Source organism: Sinohyriopsis cumingii, chromosome 6 (assembly GCF_028554795.1).
Source record: "Sinohyriopsis cumingii isolate HCF-2022 chromosome 6, ASM2855479v2, whole genome shotgun sequence".
Classification (NCBI taxonomy): Eukaryota; Metazoa; Mollusca; class Bivalvia; order Unionida; family Unionidae; genus Sinohyriopsis; species Sinohyriopsis cumingii.
The window spans coordinates 40,310,450-40,331,357 of NC_142966.1; the positions used below are offsets into that span (position 1 = coordinate 40,310,450).

General features: G+C 33.9%; 1 protein-coding gene across 1 annotated transcript in view; it reads right to left on the reverse strand.

The window, feature by feature from the left end:
* Nucleotides 1–251: 251 nt before the first annotated feature.
* LOC149796760 (carbonyl reductase [NADPH] 1-like) overlaps nucleotides 252–20,908 on the reverse strand; it is a 33,797-nt gene continuing 13,140 nt past the window's right edge. The window contains exons 2-8 of the mRNA XM_089961416.1: nucleotides 20,577–20,658; nucleotides 20,202–20,380; nucleotides 19,629–19,741; nucleotides 13,287–13,415; nucleotides 11,055–11,199; nucleotides 8,132–8,195; nucleotides 252–5,708 (exon numbers count right to left, since the gene is read on the reverse strand). Of these exons, the coding sequence (XP_089817542.1) occupies nucleotides 5,608–5,708; nucleotides 8,132–8,195; nucleotides 11,055–11,199; nucleotides 13,287–13,415; nucleotides 19,629–19,741; nucleotides 20,202–20,380; nucleotides 20,577–20,658 (813 nt within the window). The 3' untranslated portion in view covers nucleotides 252–5,607. The remainder of the gene's footprint in view (nucleotides 5,709–8,131; nucleotides 8,196–11,054; nucleotides 11,200–13,286; nucleotides 13,416–19,628; nucleotides 19,742–20,201; nucleotides 20,381–20,576; nucleotides 20,659–20,908) is intronic.

Genomic DNA, 20,908 nt, shown 5'->3' on the forward strand with positions numbered 1-20,908 from the left:
CAATGAAGGTCAAGAGGCTAAATGAGTTCAATTAAACAATAAACATTTTTGTGTATGCAGGTTTTAATGATGCTTTTAAATGAGTGCAAGCAGCATTTTTCAAAGGTCAGCAGGTACACAGGAATTACTTTGTTTCTTTTTAATTCCATATGTTTCCATAGAAAAAAAGCAAATGTTTAAACCCTAGTGGTTAAAAATATGTAATAAAAAAGTAAAATTGCTAATAATGACAAAGAAATGATGCATAAGAAGCCAAATGTTAGTTTTAATACAAAGATATAAAACTTATTTATTGGACTGACAAGTCATCTAGTTATCTGTATACATATACGAACATGCTGACCAACATTATTTTGCAGATGTGCACTGGGTTTTGTGCAATTTACCATATAAACTTTCAAAGGGTCAATGCCTTAAGTATTTTCAAAATTAAAAAAAGAAAATTTACTCAGATCATCTACACATTCATACAAGCATGTGTGTGCAAATTTGAAAAACAAAACAAAACAATGGCAATCCCCAACATCTCCCCCAGAATGAATCATAATAACTAGCTTTGCACAAAAAGTGCAAAAGTTCTACAATGTTTTGAAAAGGACACATAGTTTTAGTGTAATGTCATTTTTTATCAAGTAGTTTATATAGGATTATGCTAACAAGCTTCCTGTATGTATGCATGGATGGACAAGACCAAATTAGTTGCCTTCTGCCTCCATTGGGTGTGGGAGTTTATCAATTGAAGACAAGAAAGATGTATTTTCATAATCTTTGTAGAACTGAATCTAATGCCAGCTAATTTCTTCAATTCTGTTTGGCTAGTGTTTGGGTATTCAAAACATATACAACTCAGTAGTCATCAGTTATTTTTGTTCCTTAATGATTTGTCAGGCCTCTTAATGATTTGTCTGACACCTTAATGATTTGTCATACCCCTTAATGATTTGTCAGACACCTTAATGATTTGTCAGACACCCTGAAAAGCACTTCAGATTTTACATTTACCAGCAAGATAAACACAAGCAGACAGTATATCATTTTCACTTGTTTATCAAATTCAAAGCATTAATGATGGCTCAGAGAGAGTGAATTTAGAATATTTTATTTATTTATTTATTATTAAATGTTCCCTGTGTTCTTTGACAGAATACACTGTTTCCAAGCCCTGTCAGCTCTTGGGATGTCAGATATTATCCAGACTCTATTCATCAGCTTGTCACACAAGGGCACACTTTGTCCGATAAGCCCACACACACAACCGTCTCACCAAAGATGCCAGGCTGGCCAGCAGTGCTGTTTTAACTAAATGTGTATCAGCCTTGTGGATTTGTCTGAATGTATTTGACCCTGTGGATTTGCCTGAGAATGTATCAGCCTTGTGGATTTGTCTGAGTATTTATGACCTTGTGGATTTGCCTGAGTATATATAAGCCTTGTAGATTTGTCTGAGTATGTATCAGCCTTGTGGATTTGTTTGTGTATGTATTCGCCTTGTGGATTTGTCTGAGTATGTATGACCTTGTGGATTTGCCTGAGTATGTATCAGCCTTGTGGATTTGTTTGTGTATGTATCAGCCTTGTGGATTTGTTTGTGTATGTATCAGCCTTGTGGATTTGTCTGAGTCTGTATGACCTTGTGGATTTGCCTGAGGATGTATCAGCCTTGTGGATTTGTTTGAGTCTGTATGACCTTGTGGATTTGCCTGAGTATGTATCAGCCTTGTGGATTTGTTTGAGTATGTATCAGCCTTGTGGATTTGTTTGAGTATGTATCAGCCTTGTGGTTCTGAATATGCATCAGTCTTGTGGATTTGTCTGAATAAAAATCAGCCTTGTGGATGTATCTGATTATGTACATGTATCAGCCTTGTGCATCTGTCTGAATATGTATCAGCCTTGTGGATTTGCCTGAGGATATATCAGACTTGTGGATTTGTCAGCAAATTGTAGAATTCTCAATATTTTATATTTGCAGCAGAAATGATTAGTTTTGGTAGCTTTCTTGTGGACACCATTATTTGATTGTTCTTTAAAGTATACCAAAGTACTTTTAAAACTCCATCACTAAGTTTCATACATATTTCCAGTACAAAACAAATGCTTGGTCAAATGAGACTTAGTATAATACATGTAGATGTCAAAACAGATTAGTGTAAAGAAATTGGACTTGAAATGTGTCCTTTCTGGTGATACAGCTGTTTTCCCCAAAATTTAAATTTGTAAAAATTTAATAAAGACTTTGTTGACATCTATTACATTAAGAGGGGGCTTTCTTATCACCAGTCATCATAAGCAAAGCTTCTGTCATATTACAAAATTTTTTTCAATGAAAAACAAATTTGAAATGTAATTTGTCTGAATCTATCATTATATAAATTTGCAAAACTCTAAATGTGACAAAACAATTTAATGATATTAAGTCATTCTAATTAAATGTTGATTATATAAAATATATCAATTTTGATTATATACAAATGTATCAGTTTTGATTATATACAAATGTATCAATTTTGGTTAGATACAAAAATGTCTCAATTTCGATTATATACAAATGTATCAAGTTTGACTACGTACAAATGTATCAAATTTGAATATATACAAATGTATCAATTTTGTTCGTTTCTAATCAAACAGTTTCAAAGCAACCAACAATTAGTCCATTCCAGATAATTGAATTTTGTCTCGCCCTCAAAGCAAATGGGTATTGGTATGCATCATCTGACTGCAAAACGATACTGAGTTTATTAGAGTCAATTCTGTATGTTTAAGTTTGAAACTATATACATGTTCTTACAGCCAAGATTGTGTTTCATTCTGTCTGCATATGTCCATGTTGTAGTGGATGGAATGAGGTAACAAGATCAGCTGATTCTGTAGATGATCAGCAAGTTCACATGACAGCTCAAAAATGAGCACATTATAAATTGTGAAAGCATCCCATAATTAGACTGCTGAACTTAACAATTTATACCAGACTCACTGTGTGGCATGACTATTTTCCAAAGACATATTTGTCATCAGTGCTGATGTTTAAATGTGAAGTTTGTTCTAGCCGCAAATTTGTCAAAATGGTTTGGTTGCTTGGGCAATCAAGAAGTTTGATAACTGCATTCATCTCAAGAAGTAAGCTAGTAAAAGTAGGTCACATTCACTTATTATTCTCAACTGCATGCTTGTTCCAGATTTTTGCATTTAGAGTTATCTTACATTATTGTTTGTATTAAAGTAACTTCATAATCGCACTAACATTTACAAAGAGTTTGCATATCACTGAAGAAAATATCATAGTGACCTAATTTGCATTTTCAAGGTTGTGTTTAATCAAGTACTGGTAAAGCAGGTCTTCTTAGAATTATTGGGTTCCTATCCCAACTCAATTCAATTGCAGGAGTCCTGCCAAATAATTATACCACTCTGACAGTTATAAATACTACAAAAGATTTCAACAATAAAAGGACATCTTTTATAATACTGTTCTTTTAATATAGTGAACTGAAGCTGTAAAGCAATCATGATTATGAAGCATTTAACCATGAAAATATCAACTTCTAATATATCTTTGCTTAAAGAAACATATGGGAGAGAGAGGGAGAAATTTGGATTTTTAACTTAGCGTTAACAATTTTTCAGTCATATCACTATGATGTCTGCAGTGTGGCAGTTTATAGTGATGTTGAGCACTGGAACGTATTGCTGCAGACATGTAGCATCATGTCCCATCCAGTTACATTATCCTGACACCAGGCTGACCAGTCCTGGCATTAATCTCTTTAGGCTATGTGCTTATTGTGGCAGCTGTCAGTACCATTTTTATAAGTTTTGGGTATGACTTGGCTGGGGTTTGAACCTGCGACCTTGAAACTGAGGCAGATGCTTTAACCACTCAGGCCACCACAGTGGTTTTAAAGAAAATATAAGAGACAATATTTATAATTTGATAGATTGCAGTGGCACACGTTTGATTTCTTAGTAGTATTCACATCCCTAGTGGCACCTTTCAACTCTACAGGTGTCATTTTAATGTAAAAACTTCCCATTTCAATGAGCTATCAGATCTGATTACGACATATATACGGCAAATGGTAAGAGACAATGTCCTATTTTGTGATTTTCTTCTCATTAGACAATGTTACGCTTGTCCCAGGTTACCAGTATTTTCATGCCAGCAGATAGTTATGTAAGTATGTCATTACTTTTGAACAAGAAACATGCATTGGAAAAAAGAATTCTATCTGTCTCAATTTCCACCAAAATGATCCATTTTATTCAAACCTCATTTCTAAAGAGCAACTCAAGGGTACCATAAAAGATAAAACTGCTGATTAGCCAAAATAGTTGGAACAATTCTAGGCTTTGACTCTAAATTTCGACCAATCAGCTCATTTCTTGACACTATGTGCTTTACAAATAGACTACAATAGCATCCCTCATGTGAAAATTGCTGGAAATCGGATAAGAAAATTAAAATACTTACTCCAAATGTAAACTGGCAACATTTTAATTGTAAGAAGTAATTATAGAACTATATCTAGGCATCTTCTCTAAGGCATGACAATGTATCAACAATGCTTCAGTCTTAAAAATACTGGGAACATAAGACAATGTATCAATAAGGCCTGAGTCTTAAAAATACTGGTAACATAGGACAAGTGTAACAATGTCTAACTGGACACAAAATAAAATAATTGTGATATTCTCTGTCCCTTAACTTCTCAGAAATTTGACTCTTAAAGATGTGTGATAGCCCACTGAAAGGGATCTCTAGATCAGAAAGATGCTAAGAAGCAGATAAGTGTCACGGTAAATGCAAATATCATTGAGAAATTTAGGGCCATGTTTGACAAAGCAACATAATATTTTCATGATTTTTATCCATTTTAGTGTCAAAGTTACATCGGGTACTTGCATAAAAAACAAAGTCAGCTCCCTTGCACTATGTTTTACAAGGAGGCAAATTAGGTAAAAATAATCTATAATTGATGCATGCTAAATGTTAAGTAATGTTGATTTTTTTGGCACATGTTAAGGATATAAAATAAACTCAGATTAAACTTGAGATGCCAATATGCATGTACTCGACCCATGAACAAGTTCTACTTGGCCTAGTAAATTGTTACCCCGTCAGGACAAGAGGACAAAGGGTTTTCCTGGACACGGAATAACCTGTGCAAAGTGATAAAAGTGACAGGTCTTGTTTCACTGAAGGTTATTTTGTACCATAATTAGATTTAAGGTCTATGGGAAAAAAATGATTAGACAGGTGGTTGTTTAAAAAGGTGACCTTTAGAGCAGGTTTGACTAGATTTTAAATACAGTAAACTCTATATTGTCCTTGAAGTATTATACATTCCTGATATCATCAGCTGATTAACTGAGTCCAGTATAGCTAATACAAATGGACTTGAGATGGATTATTCCAGATTAGTGCCCAATTTGACTTGAATATTTAGTCCTGTCATTATTAAACATGATTCTAAGTATAATATAACAGAGTCAAAAGCAAGTTAAGTTTCAAACTTTTTTAGGACACCTCAGTTAGGGCTTTCAAAAAAATTAATTTATACACCAGAAACCTCCTTTGAGCAGCTATCTGTCAGTATATGTACCAAGCTATAATGGCCAATGTTCAACCATCTTCTCACTAACAAATTCGCCTTTGGGGCTAATCACATTTGGTGGCAACAAGGCCAGATACAATGGTGTCACAGCTCCTGAAAGTATAAAGATGAACAGAGGAGAAAGTAAATTCAGTGAATGTTTATTCTCATCTATACTAATATGGCCAAACAATTGTATAGTGATGAACTCCAACCCTTCTGGCAAATGAAGAGTTACAGGACAGATGTGCAAAGTAAAACATTATCTGACCTTGATTGAAAAAAATATAAACCTCCACTTTGGTAAAAAAATTAACATACCCCCACATACTCTGTGGTATTGTTATATGATTATAACCAAGTTCCTGTACATCAAAAAGCAATATCAGTTATTTTGGTCTGTGACAAATTGAGCTTAAAGGTAGAATTTGCAAATATAAACTTAAACATATACAGTATCAATGCACATGTATATATTCTGATGCTAAATAACTGTTGAGTTACAGTGTAGCAATTAAACAATGTTAATATGTTGTCCTTGAACCTGAAAATATGACCCTGAATGTGGTCTCCAACACATACATTGACACTGATACCTAAAGAGCTTTTGTTGTTTCTAAAATGATCAAGGAGTTCAATAGCAGCAATTGGTAATGGTAACTAGAGCTCAATAATATGAATCTCAGTGTGATCAACAACTGTCAAGATTCACTATTCTATCTCAAATGGTGTTAAACTAATAACAGAAAAGTAAAACAGAAGTTAGATTGATCACTGACCTTGACTATAACTGGGGTAGGTGAAACAGTATATAGTTGTAAAACATAAGTGTGCGTAAGTTCCTCTCTGTATCTTGAGCAGCATGACAAAAATAATAAATAAATAAATAAGTAATTAAATAACATTTTTACCAGAAATCTCTAACATTGACCTTAAAGATAGGACCCAAAATGTGTTATTAGGCAAAAATAACAGTTACTGACTACTTATAAACTACTGACATGTGACCATGATCATGCAGATAGAACCCCAAATGTGTCACATGACACCTTCTAGTGATGAAGAATACTGTGTGTAGTTTATTTATGACACCTTCTAGTGATGAAGAATACCATGTGTAGTTTATTTATGATACCTTCTAGTGATGAAGAATACCATGTGTAGTTTATTTATGACATCTTCTAGTGACAATACATAAGAATACCATGTGTAGTTTATTTATGATACCTTCTATTGATGAAGAATACCATGTGTAGTTTATTTATGACACCTTCTAGTGACGATACATAAGAATACCATGTGTAGTTTATTTATGACACCTTCTAGTGACAATACATAAGAATACCACTTGTAGTTTATTTATGACACCTTTTAGTGATGAAGAATACCATGTGTAGTTTATTTATGACACCTTCTAGTGATGAAGAATACCATGTGTAGTTTATTTATGACACCTTCTACTGATGAAGAATACCATGTGTAGTTTATTTATGACAACTTCTAGTGATGAAGAATACCATGTGTAGTTTATTTATCTCACTTGTCTTCAGATTAAGAGCAGAAATGAAAGTGTGACAGATAGATGGAGAAATGAAAGCGTGACAGATAGATGGAGAAATGAAAGCATGACAGATAGATGGAGAAATAAGCAGACAGAGAGATGGATGTTAGATGGAGGGAACCCATCCCATCCATTATTTTCACATATTGAAGCAAACAAGTTCAGACAATTGCTTTACCATTTTTGAAGACAGATGTTTGATGGCACAGACAGACAAACTGATGAGCATAAAATTGCCTGATGGGAAAGTGGAACAGATAGAATAACGACTACACCCCCATTGTGCTATTGCATTGGGTGAGTATCATGATAGAGCTGGGGTTGGTTGGTGTGCATTGGGTGAGTATCATGATAGAGCTGGGGTTGGTTGGTGTGCATTGGGTGAGTATCATGATAGAGCTGGGGTTGGTTGGTGTGCATTGGGTGAGTATCATGATAGAGCTGGGGTTGGTTGATGTACAATGGCACTTTTGAGACAGTATTGACTGTACCATGCTGAGGAAGTGGAAGTTACCAAGGAGACGAAAAACTGAGAACATGTAGGGGATCTATATCACTCAATATTTTGGTGGGTTTTCTATGTCACCGTTACCTCTCTATCTGGATAATTGAAAATAATTTCTTTTGCTTCAATTGTTTCTTAGGCATGTACATCTTGTAATTTACTACTAATGCATTAAAATGAAAAATGGTAAACTCATTTATGATAAAATGTTGAACACATCATTTGGCAGTCACAAAGATTTTAACACATATATGCCCATATTATTCTGTCACTGCTGGTCCCTGTCTATCATTATTCCAACATTAACCAAGAACTCTGGGTGAAGCTTGATTATTTCCTGCTTCTGATTGGTCAGCCTTTTTATAAAAGCCAGAAACCTAAGGCCAGCAAAATACAAAAATAATAATTCCTGAAAAGATGTTACAATATAAGCTTTCAGATAAATACTAAATAAAAACAGTTTTGAATTACCTTCATCAATAGTTTTTGTTCCTTTATGACTTGACATATCTGTAGCCACATAGCCTGGACAGCACTGGAAATAAAGTTAACATTTAAGTAGCAAATAGCCAGTACAGAACTAGGAATAAATCGAGTATTTCAGTGCCCAAATAACCAGGGAAGCACTGCAAATAAAATTAGTACTTCAGTGCCCAAATAGCCAGTACAGAACTGGGAATAAATTAGTATTTCAGTGCCCAAATAGCCATTGCAGACCTGGGAATAAGTTAGTATTTCAGTGCCCAAAGAGCCAGGGAAGCACTGCAAATACAATTAGTACTTCAGTGCCCAAATAGCTAGTAGAGAACCGCAGATAAAATTAGTATTTCATTGCCCAAATATCCAGTACAGAACTGCATATAAAATTAGTATTTCAGTGCCCAAATAGCCAGTACAGAACTGCATATAAAATTAGTATTTCAGTGCCCAAATAGCCAGGGAAACACTGCAAATAAAATTAGTATTTCATTGCTCAAATAGCCAGTACAGAACTGCAGATAAAATTAGTATTTCAGTGCCCAAATAGCTAGAGAAGCACTGCAAATAAAATTAGTATGTCAGTGCCCAAATAGCCAGTACAGAACTGCTAATAAAATTAGTATTTCAGTGCCCAAATAGCCAGGGAAACACTGCAAATAAAATTAGTATTTCATTGCTCAAATAGCCAGTACAGAACTGCAGATAAAATTAGTATTTCAGTGCCCAAATAGCCAGTGCAGAACTGCAAATAAAATTAGTATTTCAGTGCCCAAATAGCTAGGGAAGCACTGCAAATAAAATTAGTATTTCAGTGCCCAAACAACCAGCACAGAACTACAAATAAAATTAGTATTTCAGTGCCCAAATAGCCAGTACAGAACTGCAAATAAAATTAGTATTTTAGTGCCCAATAGCCAGGGAAGCACTGCAAATAAAATTAGTATTTCAGTGCCCAAATAGCCAGTACAGAACTGCAAATAAAATTAGTATTTTAGTGCCCAATAGCCAGGGAAGCACTGCAAATAAAATTAGTATTTCAGTGCCCAAATAGCCCGTACAGAACTGCAAATAAAATTAGTATTTCAGTGCCCAAATAGCTAGGGCAGCATTGCAAATAATATGAGTATTTCAGAGAATAAATAGCCAGGGCAGCATTGAGAATAAAATGAGTATTTCAGCACCCAAATATCCAGTACATAACTGCATATAAAATTAGTATTTCAGTGCCCAAATAGCTAGGGCAGCATTGCAAATAAAATGAGTTTTTCAGTGCCCAAATAGCCAGGGTAGCACTGCAAATAAAATGCATATTTCAGTGCCTAAATAACTAGGGCAGCATTGCAAATAATATGAGTATTTCAGAGAATAAATAGCTAAGGTAGCATTGAAAATAAAATGAGTATTTCAGCAACCAAATAGCCAGTACAGAATTGCATATAAAATTAGTATTTCAGTGCCCTAATATCTAGGGCTGCATTGCAAATAAAATTAGAATTTCAGTGCTCAAATAGTCAGGGCAGCACTGGAAATAAAATAAATATTGGAATAGCTACACAGAACTATGTTTCAGTATATGCAAAGCCCGGGCAGAACAGCAAAATAACATTGTTTCATGACACATTTATAATATGAAGTAATATAAGAGGTTAATCATTCCAAATTTTCATGTAAATTGCTGCAATTTTTAATTTCTGGTCAATGATTGATGAAATTAAATTCATGATTTAAGTAAAACAATTAGTGATGAGATCTATTACAAGCATAATCCAGTCTTGCCAGCATTGGTTATTTCTACAAACTAACTGAATAAAAGTAGCATATTGTGTGACAGTTGTCTGTCTCTTCTTTCATCTGTCCATTATGAATAATTTGTGTGTGTAGTTCATATTTTCATGTAAACAACTGTTAGAGTCTAGGCTTTGCACTTTATATGCGAGGACATTCTCCTGCAAATGTAGGTTAATGTGGCCTATGGTGCCAAACTTGAAACTACAGAGAGCTAGAGCATTTGTGTTGCAAAAACGCACCCCAAGTAATATCAAGAATAATAGCTGATTGTCATCCTTTATGTAAAATGTTAGGCAGCTATAGCAAGCTAACTCTGGATGTTCTATAGCCACACTGCTTAGTGTAAACTGTACAGGAATTTTCAAACTTCAAATATTAATTAACTATTACTGGTTAAATTATCATGTATTGCAGAGAGTTAAACATGCATAATCAGTTGAAAGATGAAAGATCAAAGGGTCTACTGCTTGGGTCAGTATGGACTCTTTTTCCACCTGGATGCAATTTTTGTGCAATTTGGGGAAATTGTCACAGTGATCAAGGTTTGGTGTGAAACACTGATTCTTCCCCATTAGGGATCTACTGTATAATTTTGGTGGCAATATATACAAAGTTATCTATGTTAGCGTCTGAAGGTGTGACAGTTCCTGTGGCTATCAGAATGCAAAGATTGTCTTGCATATATGGAATTTAGATGTCCCAGTGTATAAACTATGATATTGTGATTTTTTAGCATTCAAAATGTACCTATCACATTATTAGAGAAATCAGAATATTTATTATTAATGTAAAATGGGAAATAAAGAAGTACATGGGAGTGAATAAGCTTAGGAATCAGACATTTTCCAGAAAGCCTGGTGGAATGACTTTGAAATACTGCATGTACAGAAACCCAAATATAACTGATACAATTTCAAGTTTTCCCCAAAAGGAAGGCAGAATATCCATTAGAGCTTGGACTTGGAGGACAAACTGATCCATAAAAAATGAACAGAGGCATACAGGCAGAATGAACCATAAGTACTGTGTTGTGCTTCTTTAAGAAGGATTTCACACACATACACAGACACACAGACAGAGAGACAGACACACACACACACACACACACACACACTGGCACTTTTACCGAGTTCACAATGACATCGGGCCTCTGTATATCTTTGGCAAGCTCCCTTTGCTGAATAAAAGACATTACCCTGACCCCAACATTAGATGTACTGTATGCTGATTTCAACCATCCTTTTTCCTCCACTTTGTTTGCCTTAGCTGCACTGCAAAATTCATTAAAATATAAAATGACAATTTCTAACATTATCAGAAATTTGCTGTGACTGACACAACTAGTTCAGTAATTGCCTTGGATCTATGGTCAAAATTAAGTAAAAAAACAGATGCAAAACTAAAAGGTCTTGTAAAATCTAACAAATACTTTAATAATCAAAGCCATAAATGAAAATATAAGAGGAGATTAAAGTATTACAAATTAAATCCAAAATAATCTTAAAAGGTTACATTCATGTCCAAAAGAATAAAATGTTCTGGATGGATTTCAGATCCTCAAATGTATGTATCACAATGATATTGTTCTTAACTCTTTTGAATAATTCACAATAGTTCCAGAATAATATTCTAGTCCAATGAGCACTTTGTAATTCTGATGAATAATCCTAACAAATGTCTCATCTCAAATTATCTAAACACAATATTAAACATAGCTGCAGGCTGAATTTAACATATGAAGCAAAAATCCAATATAGAAATGAATTTGATTGTTCTGTTCAAGAATATATTACAACTAAATTTTGCAATATGCCCCACATGACAGATATTAACACTAGCTCTAATATTTCACAATACCTGTTCATGTGACCTAACCCTTCCAATGAGAAAAAACTAATTCTTCTAAGAACCCACCTGACCCCACCAGCCAATAAGAAATTACCAAAAACTTGTCAACAGGTATTATTATTAGAAACCTGGCAACATCTATTTATAAATCCTATGCAGTCTGCAGGCACCATAACAACTTATAATAGAATCTATACCCATTCTTACAACTCTATGGTCACAAACTAAATAACAGAAAAAAGCAAATCCAACAAGTTTTGTAAAACTTAACAAATAATTTAATTATCAAAGTTATAAATGAAAATGTGAGAGGAACTTACAGTATTATGACGTGAATCCAAATTAATCCTTAGTTTTTTTAATAACTCCTTATTTGGTTTGGGAATTTTATACTGTTTGGTAGACATGGATCACAAGTGGGGAGTATTACCAGGTAGCCTATACTGGAATAGTGATTGTAAATATTCAGGAGCACTGTTATGGGAAATCCTGTACATTAATTTGTCTTTTCTCAAACAGATTCAGCCTTTAGTAGGTAATATTTTTAACTTATCAGCTAAATTTTCCTTGCTTTCTTTCTAGATTTATATTAGCCCTATGCTCTTTTTTGAAGATGTGCCAGCTTTGCTATGTTTTTATCATTTGAATTACCCCATAATGTATTACAGTAGTCTAAATAGCGTGAATGAATACAATTATAAAAATTAGATAAAATCATATACAAGGATTTACAAAAAATATAGATATATATAACATCCATGTAGAAAATGAGTTACATAATATCTTCATGATAGATAATCACTATAGTTATGAACTAAAATTACACATAATATAGATACAGTCCAGTATCAAGAGTTTGAAAAAATTTATAGACATACATAACAAAGAAATATAGATGATACCATAGCTATATATATAGAGAGAGAGAGAGAGAGAGAAAAAGTTCTGATACATTTGATAAATGCATGTAGCAAGCTGTATGTTTTTGTCACATCTCAGTGTCACTTTGCATTTTAAGCATTTAAATAAAACAAAGTCAGTTGTAATACAAAGCAATTTAAAATAAAATCAATGTAATATATACAAAGCTGAACCAGTCTCAATGCATGTTACAATTTTATTCCTAATTAAGTGTAAAAATGTAAAAGTAACGTACATAAAAATCTTAAATTTTCACTCTGTATCATGCATATAGTGATATGGGTGTAGTGGTATGATATATTGTATCATCACTAAATATTGATATCTAGGGCGCTTATTACATCACTAAGTTTTAAATACAGGTTAGATGCCTGTCTTCATCCCGAGTTGTACAACTTCTCTCCTCAAATACAAACTGGACAGCACAGTTCTATCCTAAATGTATGCTCCCATAGAGGATGGTTATCTAACCACTTCTATGTAGTAAATTTATGGTAAAACTGCAGTGGGCTTTTTAATTCCTTGAAATGAGGCTTGTTTCCTCTGGTGGCTATCTTGTGAGTTTAATATGGAACCTGAGTGTACTTACTCTTCAAACTCCCTCATAAGGTCTTTAATCTGGTCCATTGTAATGTTTGGATCCTTGATTCTGTGTTTTAATGCATCGCTGCATCCTTTGTATACTAAAGCTGAGTTCATACTGGACATATTCACCACTCTGAAATAACAATATGACTAATCGTAGGTGTATGAATGTGCACTTAAATAACCTTTTTTATTAGTTAGTCTTCAGTTTTTAAGTTCATCCACACAGGGCATAAAATAGTAAACTAAATGTGATTTATGCCTAACATGATGATACATTTATCCTAAATATTATTCACAAAGCTACACAAAAAGTAATATAACATTCTACCAAAAACATATGAATATATTTAGTGCATTTTTAGTGATGTCATGGAATAGAAATAATAAGGACATGTCACAAATTTTAAACAGAAGAAAAGAGTAAATTTTTTTGACAAATCTGAATATTTAAATAAAAACTCAAAATATAAAAAGCAATTTTTACCATCCTAAATACTGCATGTCCATAAAGATGTAATTCCAAATTTTCTATAAATACTCTGGATTTTTAAGCAACCTTCCTTGTTACTGAAATACTTGTCTATGAAACGGGTCATTTCACCATTAAGAATATGTTTCTGAAGATAAAAAGGTCATTCCAATGTTAACTAAATTTTTCTGAAGAGAAAAAGGTAAAGAAAAATGAACAATAAAAGATGAACAAAATTATATTATGCAAAACCCAAAGAAGAAACGATGATAAGCACATGAAAATTCCAAATTTTAAAAATAATTTAAAATGACAAAGAGAAAAATCAAGAACTTTAATTAAAGAGTTGCAATGTGCATGAACAGCGAAGAATATTCAACAAAACTTCAAGGTCAATTAAAATTTTCTTTTTAACATGACAAAGTGTAAAGCTTTTTATCTGAACGTAAGTTTCTTGTATCTTATAATTCTCAGAATTTTTTTGCAGAAATCTTAAATAAATATCTTTAATTTTAATGAGTGTAGGTGAAGCACACACACACACGTGTGCGTGTTTACGAAAAGATCTGTAACAATGCAAACAACATGAATTCGCTTCCCAACCATAGTGTTTGCTAAATTCAAGCTAGAATGTAAATGAGGTTAGAGGATGTTACTGAGGAATCTTCATATGCAAAATGGATTTATATGTGAAAAGTAAGTTATGCTGACCAACTTTTTACACACTCAATTGCCCTTATAAGTAAGCAAGGGTCCAGAATTTTATTTTGAAAGTTTTATAAAAGAACCTCTAAATACATTTAAACATCATATACAGTAAGCAGTAAGCATGACACTAAAGTCAAAGTGACCAACTTTCAAGAATGGTAGAGCTGCGTACCAATTTTGATAAGGGCATGTGAAATAGGGCCAAGAATATGGAGAAAGTTACACATGAATGTCAATCATGGGTTACATGTATACTGTGATCCATTTTATGTAAGGTAGAGTTTATCTTACTGTGATGCATTCACATACCAGTGCAGATGAGTTTAGCTAATTTTTTAAAATTCCATTACATGCTATTGTAATATAACTTTAATTTACTGGATTTGACATTGTCTCGAAATTCAGTTCAGTTCTGTTTGACGTGACTGTTTTATTTTTTGTGCAAACAACTAATAATAGAAACTCTGTATCTAATGCTAACCTAGTTCCTGACCTTAATTCAGAACCAGTAAAAATTGAAGCAAACAACATTTTTAAAATTCTTTCGCAGGGTAAGATTCATCAAGTGAAATCGAAGCAATACTTGGAGTAAATGACAAATAACATGTATCAATTAGGATTTTACAGAAGATTAACCCATATCCGGGTATCTGTTTTGTGTTGTAGGTAGATTTATTATTGCTGTTTTCAGAAAGAATAGTCATTACTTGCCTTAACACTTGAGAGGTTAAAGTGTTTTATGTTGTGACCAGTTTTTGGACTAATTATTTTGTTTTCTTCAAATTATTTGCATCCAAGAGATTAGTTTTCCCTGGAAATACCTGTGCTCTAAATTAATTCTTGGACAAGGACATTTATCAAAATTTACACAGAATTCAAACTGGAATATTATTGTTTTCTGTGATTCAACAAAGAACTGTAGACACATCAGTATGACGCTGACCACAGCAGACGTCATCACCTTCCATTTTGGATTTCATCGGGATTTGAACTCATTTTCATAGGGACTTTTTATTACTAGGACTTCTTGTTTTAATTCTTGGATTATTTTTGGAATTTATTCATAGAACTGTAGGTTCATTTCTCAATTTTACCTTGTTTTTCTAGGGAAATAAATTATTTGCTAACTTTTATAAAGCTTGTTGTCTTCACTTTTTTCTTGTTACATTTGTAAGAGCCTAAATATGTAACAATGTCAATTAAGATTAAAATGTCATTCCCACTTTTCTGCATTAAAATATGTCAATGAAGATACAAAGGTCATTCACACGGTAACAATATGTCTTTAAAAATAAAAGTTAATTCCCACATTAATATATGTCACTGAAGATAAAAATGACGTCACCACATTAAAATATGTCACGGAAGATAACATGGCCATTCCCACATTAAATTATGTCACAGAGGATAAAACGGTCATTTCCACATTAAAATATTAACTGAAAACAAAAAGGTCGCACCAGCGCTAACAATGTCTCTACATATATTAGGTGTCGTTCTAATATTGACAATATGTCTCTGAAATCAATGTCAGAGTGATATATGATGATCACTATTTCTGTAATCTTAGTTTATATAAGTACAGATTCGGATGATTTAAAATGAAACAAGATCCACTATATGCAGGGTAGATCAAAGACATCTGTCAACATAAAAACGTCACCAATGCATCAAGAATAGGCCTGGATGACCTTATTCTTGTATGTTTTGAATTTTTCTTCCTGAGATACTCCCAGAAATCAGTCTTGACTAATATAAGTGAAACAGGGTCAATGGTATGGAACAGGTTACAAAAAGGTCGGTAACAATACAAAAATAAGTCAAACATTGTAAGATGCATACATGTAGAAAAAATATGCTTAAACATGTTATAAAACTTGTGGGTAAATAAAAAAAGGTTAATGATATTGAAGGTGTTACAAAAATCGGAAACACAGAAGTCAAATGAACATGTACAATAGGCTAAATTACATATTGTAAGAGTAGCCGAGTTTTTCTTAAAGCTATGCAGTAACACATCAAGATTTCAACACAGAATGGCATTATGAACAAAGCACTTAAAATACATTCACTTTTAAGACAGCATTTAAGAAGAACGTTTTAGCTGTCAACATCCCTGTAACATATTTAAAAGTTGGATTAAAAATAATAGTTATTACTATCTCGAAGATAAAGCATCCAGGATAATGTTTTGGTTGTAATTACTGTGAAACCTCTAGTGTTTGCCTGGTAGATCTCACCTTGTAACTTCTTGAGTGCTGGTGTTATCCCCCATCTCCTGAGTTTGTTTAATGCTTTCCCTTATTTTTCAATATGGTTGATCAGTGAAGGTATTGATGGAAGTAAAGCTTATGCAAAGATCGCATGTCTAGTGCAAATTTCTTTGGCAACAAGAACTTAGGCTTCTGTAAGTCTTTGGATAGGTTCCCTTACTTGGCTCTGTCATACCGCCCCGGTAGCCTAATGGTTAAAGCATCCGCTTCGGAGGCGGGAGGTCGTGGATTCAAACCCCGGCCAAGTCATACCCAAGACTTACAAAAATGGTACTAACAGCTGCTTCGCTAGTTGCTCAGCATTAAGAAGTTAGTGTTAGGACTGGTCGGCCTGGTGTCAGGATAATGTGATTGGGTGGGACATCATGCTACATGTCTACATAGGTAACAGTAATTAAGATAATGTTCATTTAGACATTTTCAGTTTTCTCCCAGTATTTGGTAGTGTCTACTTGATATTGACTAAATCATTATTCAAAAATGGCTGCTTCGTGCTGTTTGTTAATTGTGGTCAGCGAGTTACATCAGACAAAATGCAAGTTACATAAGTAGTTATACAGAGTTTATATCAAACAATCGTAGAACATCACATTATTGAGTAGTACTGACAAGGTACTTAATGAAAGGAATTAAAATGGGTTGTGCAGAGTTTCATTTTCGGTAAATGGAACAGATAACTGAGTTTTATAAACCTTATTTTGACTAACCAATGCAATTTGTTTTAGGATCACTTATATGTTTTGTTAGGCCTAACAAACAATGTAGAAATTAAGCGCTCCAAACTTTCCTTGCTTCACCGCAGTTTCACTACATATGTAAATTTGATTTTGTTAATTACACCAGTGAGCAGTATCATGTACAGCTCGGCCTCTTGTTTAACGGTTAGGTCTGCTATGACATGGGGTGGTATTATTGTAATAATATGATATATGCTGTGACATGGGTTGGTATTATTGTACTAATATGATATATGCTGTGACATGTGGTGGTATTATTGTACTAATATGATATATGCTGTGACATGGGTTGGTATTATTGTACTAATATGATATATGCTGTGACATGGGGTGGTATTATTGTACTAATATGATATATGCTGTGACATGGGGTGGTATTATTGTACTAATATGATATATGCTGTGACATGGGTTGGTATTATTGTACTAATATGACATATGCTGTGACATGGGGTGGTATTATTGTACTAATATAATATATGCTGTGACATGGGGTGGTATTATTGTACTAATATGATATATGCTGTGACATGGGGTGGTATTATTGTACTAATATGGTATATGCTATGACATGGGGTGGTATTATTGTACTAATATGATATATGCTGTGACATGGGGTGGTATTATTGTACTAATATGATATATGCTATGACATGGGGTGGTATTATTGTATTAATATGATATATTTTCACAAGACGGTTGTTAATGTGATAATCTGAATCCAATTTAACTTTGTAAACAGTGCTGCTAGAGTAGATCTGTAAAGACGTTTCTAAGATTTCTCCTAATTTGGTTTCCTCGTCGTAGTAAGGGCAGCTTTAGGTTTCTTTTCAGCAGATTATTCTGTGGTATTTTATGCTATTCTTTTAGAAGCCACAATGAAGTCCACGGTGTTCTAGATCTGCTATGAATCTTTCATTGTGATCAGGTAACCTTTGTATCTAGGGGAAACTTACTTTCTTTCCAGAGTATCCATCATAGCATCGTGTTCATTACAGTTATTTAATGTTGTCCTAATCATGGGCAAATGAGTTACGTCTTAGCCATTACGATTTTGTGAAGGGATTTGTGTTCATTTTTGAGAGGCAGTGATAGTTTTTGAAGGTATGGAAAGTTCATCTGCACATTCTGTATGTCGTTCCTTGCTATGGATACACTAAGTTTTACTCTGGCAACACAGGCACGACTTAAACAGAACTGATTCTTGTACTAGCAAGCTTGTACATATTCAGACTACATGTGCTGGTGATTTGTATCGAGCCATTTTTTATCTTTACCATTAATGTCGAAGGTAAAAGGTGAGTAACACAAGAGGTTTCGTCATTCCATAAAGAAAAACTGGACCTTATTTCGAGTTGCGATGGTACTTGTCCAGGACATAGTTTGGGTGATGGGGATCGCCATGCCTTTCTGAGCAGTTAAGTTGTTCCATCTGGACTGGCTCTTGCGCAGGAATTTTTATAGATAGTATTTGTTTTGTCAATCTTGTGTGCATTGAAATTATCCTGAACATGTGGTCAGGTGTACTGACTAAAAAAGATGGCGCTGTGGCTAATTTTTGAAATTGTTGTCTGAGTGCTGATTTTATTTTGGATGCTGAAATTATTGCTTTGTAAAAATTTGTTTATTTATTGTTTGATATTTTGGATAATTGTTTCCTGGACTTGGTGGCCTCATTTATTAAAGCAGCTTTCCATCCTAATATGGATATCAACAGTTGACACATTCATATATATGACCTTGTTTTAGGTAGTTCCCTCATCAGCTCTTGCTGTTTCTCAAAGTTTCACTGACAGATTGAATATTCCAAACAGTTTTGGGGCATCACTATTCTTGGCATCAGCATGTCTGTTCTTTGCTCTATTTTAGAGTAATATCATGTGACCAAATGCTATTTGTAGATTGTGATTCCATTCCGTTAAATGTAGCCTTATGTAACCTTAATCGATCACATGCAATAATGCACTTATTATCTTTGTCATATGTGATATTGCTATCACTTCCTTGGTGTAAACTGCTATTTACTCTGTGATCAAGCAACTATCAAAAACTGCTAACATGTCTCTTAAAGTGTTTAATTACGGGCATTTCACATGTCAGGTAATTAAATTAGCTTTGCACTGAAAAATATAGATACTCTATTGATAGCCCCTTACCGTGCATGAGGACGGAGTAAAGGGAACAATGCATCGCATACATCCAAGGTGCCCCAAAAATTGACCTTCAGTGTTAGTTCTGCTTGTTCTGCAAATGGGGCTGGAGAATCAACCTAAAAAAGGAAAACGATTTTTTTCTAAGACAGACTGATGGATCGACTGAACTATAGGTAATGAATATCACCTTGTTAACACCTGTGTTGTTTAGAACAGGCAATGCAGCAAGGTAGCAAAAGCGTAAACAATTGTCATCAATGCATAAATCCAATTGCCGCAAGTGTCTCTTTAACTTTTGAGCATCACCTTAACCTTTGATCATAGAGATGTTCCTCAATCCCTGATGCAAATGTGGCCAACGTTTAACGAGGATCCACTAATGCAAAGACGATATACTGCCATTTTAAAACTCTGTTCACAAAACTTTATGTTTGATGGAACAGGAAGCTGTAAACTATACTGTTTCTACTGCATCTCCGTTTTGTAACATTCATCCCATATGAAAACAAAATGGTATAAACATGCAATGCAGTTGATTAGCAACAATTGTAACCATCAAATATATTGACGATTTACCTTGTAAGCAATCGCAGCATTGTTAACCAGTACATCTAGACCCCCATACTGTTTAGCAAGGAAAGCCTTGAGGTTCTGTATGCTGCTTGGGTCACTGATATCCAGCTGATGGAACAAGGGGTTCAGACCTTCTTTCTTCAATGCTTCTACTGCATTCTTGCCACGACCCTCGTCCCTTGCTGTAGAGGAAAAAATATTACCAGCTATCCATTCATCAACCAATCCATCGACCCTCTATCTACAAAACTATACGTGACCAAATAATTTCACATACAGACAGGGTTTGATCGATAGACAATAAACGTTTAATGACACTGAACAGTTCAAAGAAATAATGATTTTTACATAAAGTCATAAGTACATAAAGACACTTGCCTGTTAGGTAAACATCCCCATCAAATTGCTTACACAGACCACGGACAATAGCAAATCCAATTCCTTTATTTGAACCTCTAACCTGTAATGAAAGTCACAAATTTATTAAATAAGTTATGTTTTATTAATTTATAGAATTCATGTTTCTTAGTCAACAATGGTGTATTCTTTCTTTGTAACTGTGCCGATTTATTTAATGCAAAGAAACTTCATGGACTGCAATTGGCTGACGTTCCTTACGTCTGTCACTGGCAAAAATAGTAATCAGTAACTTGTCTATTTCCAGATTATTCTTGCATACATTTCATTATGATATTTCTCTCAACAGTTTC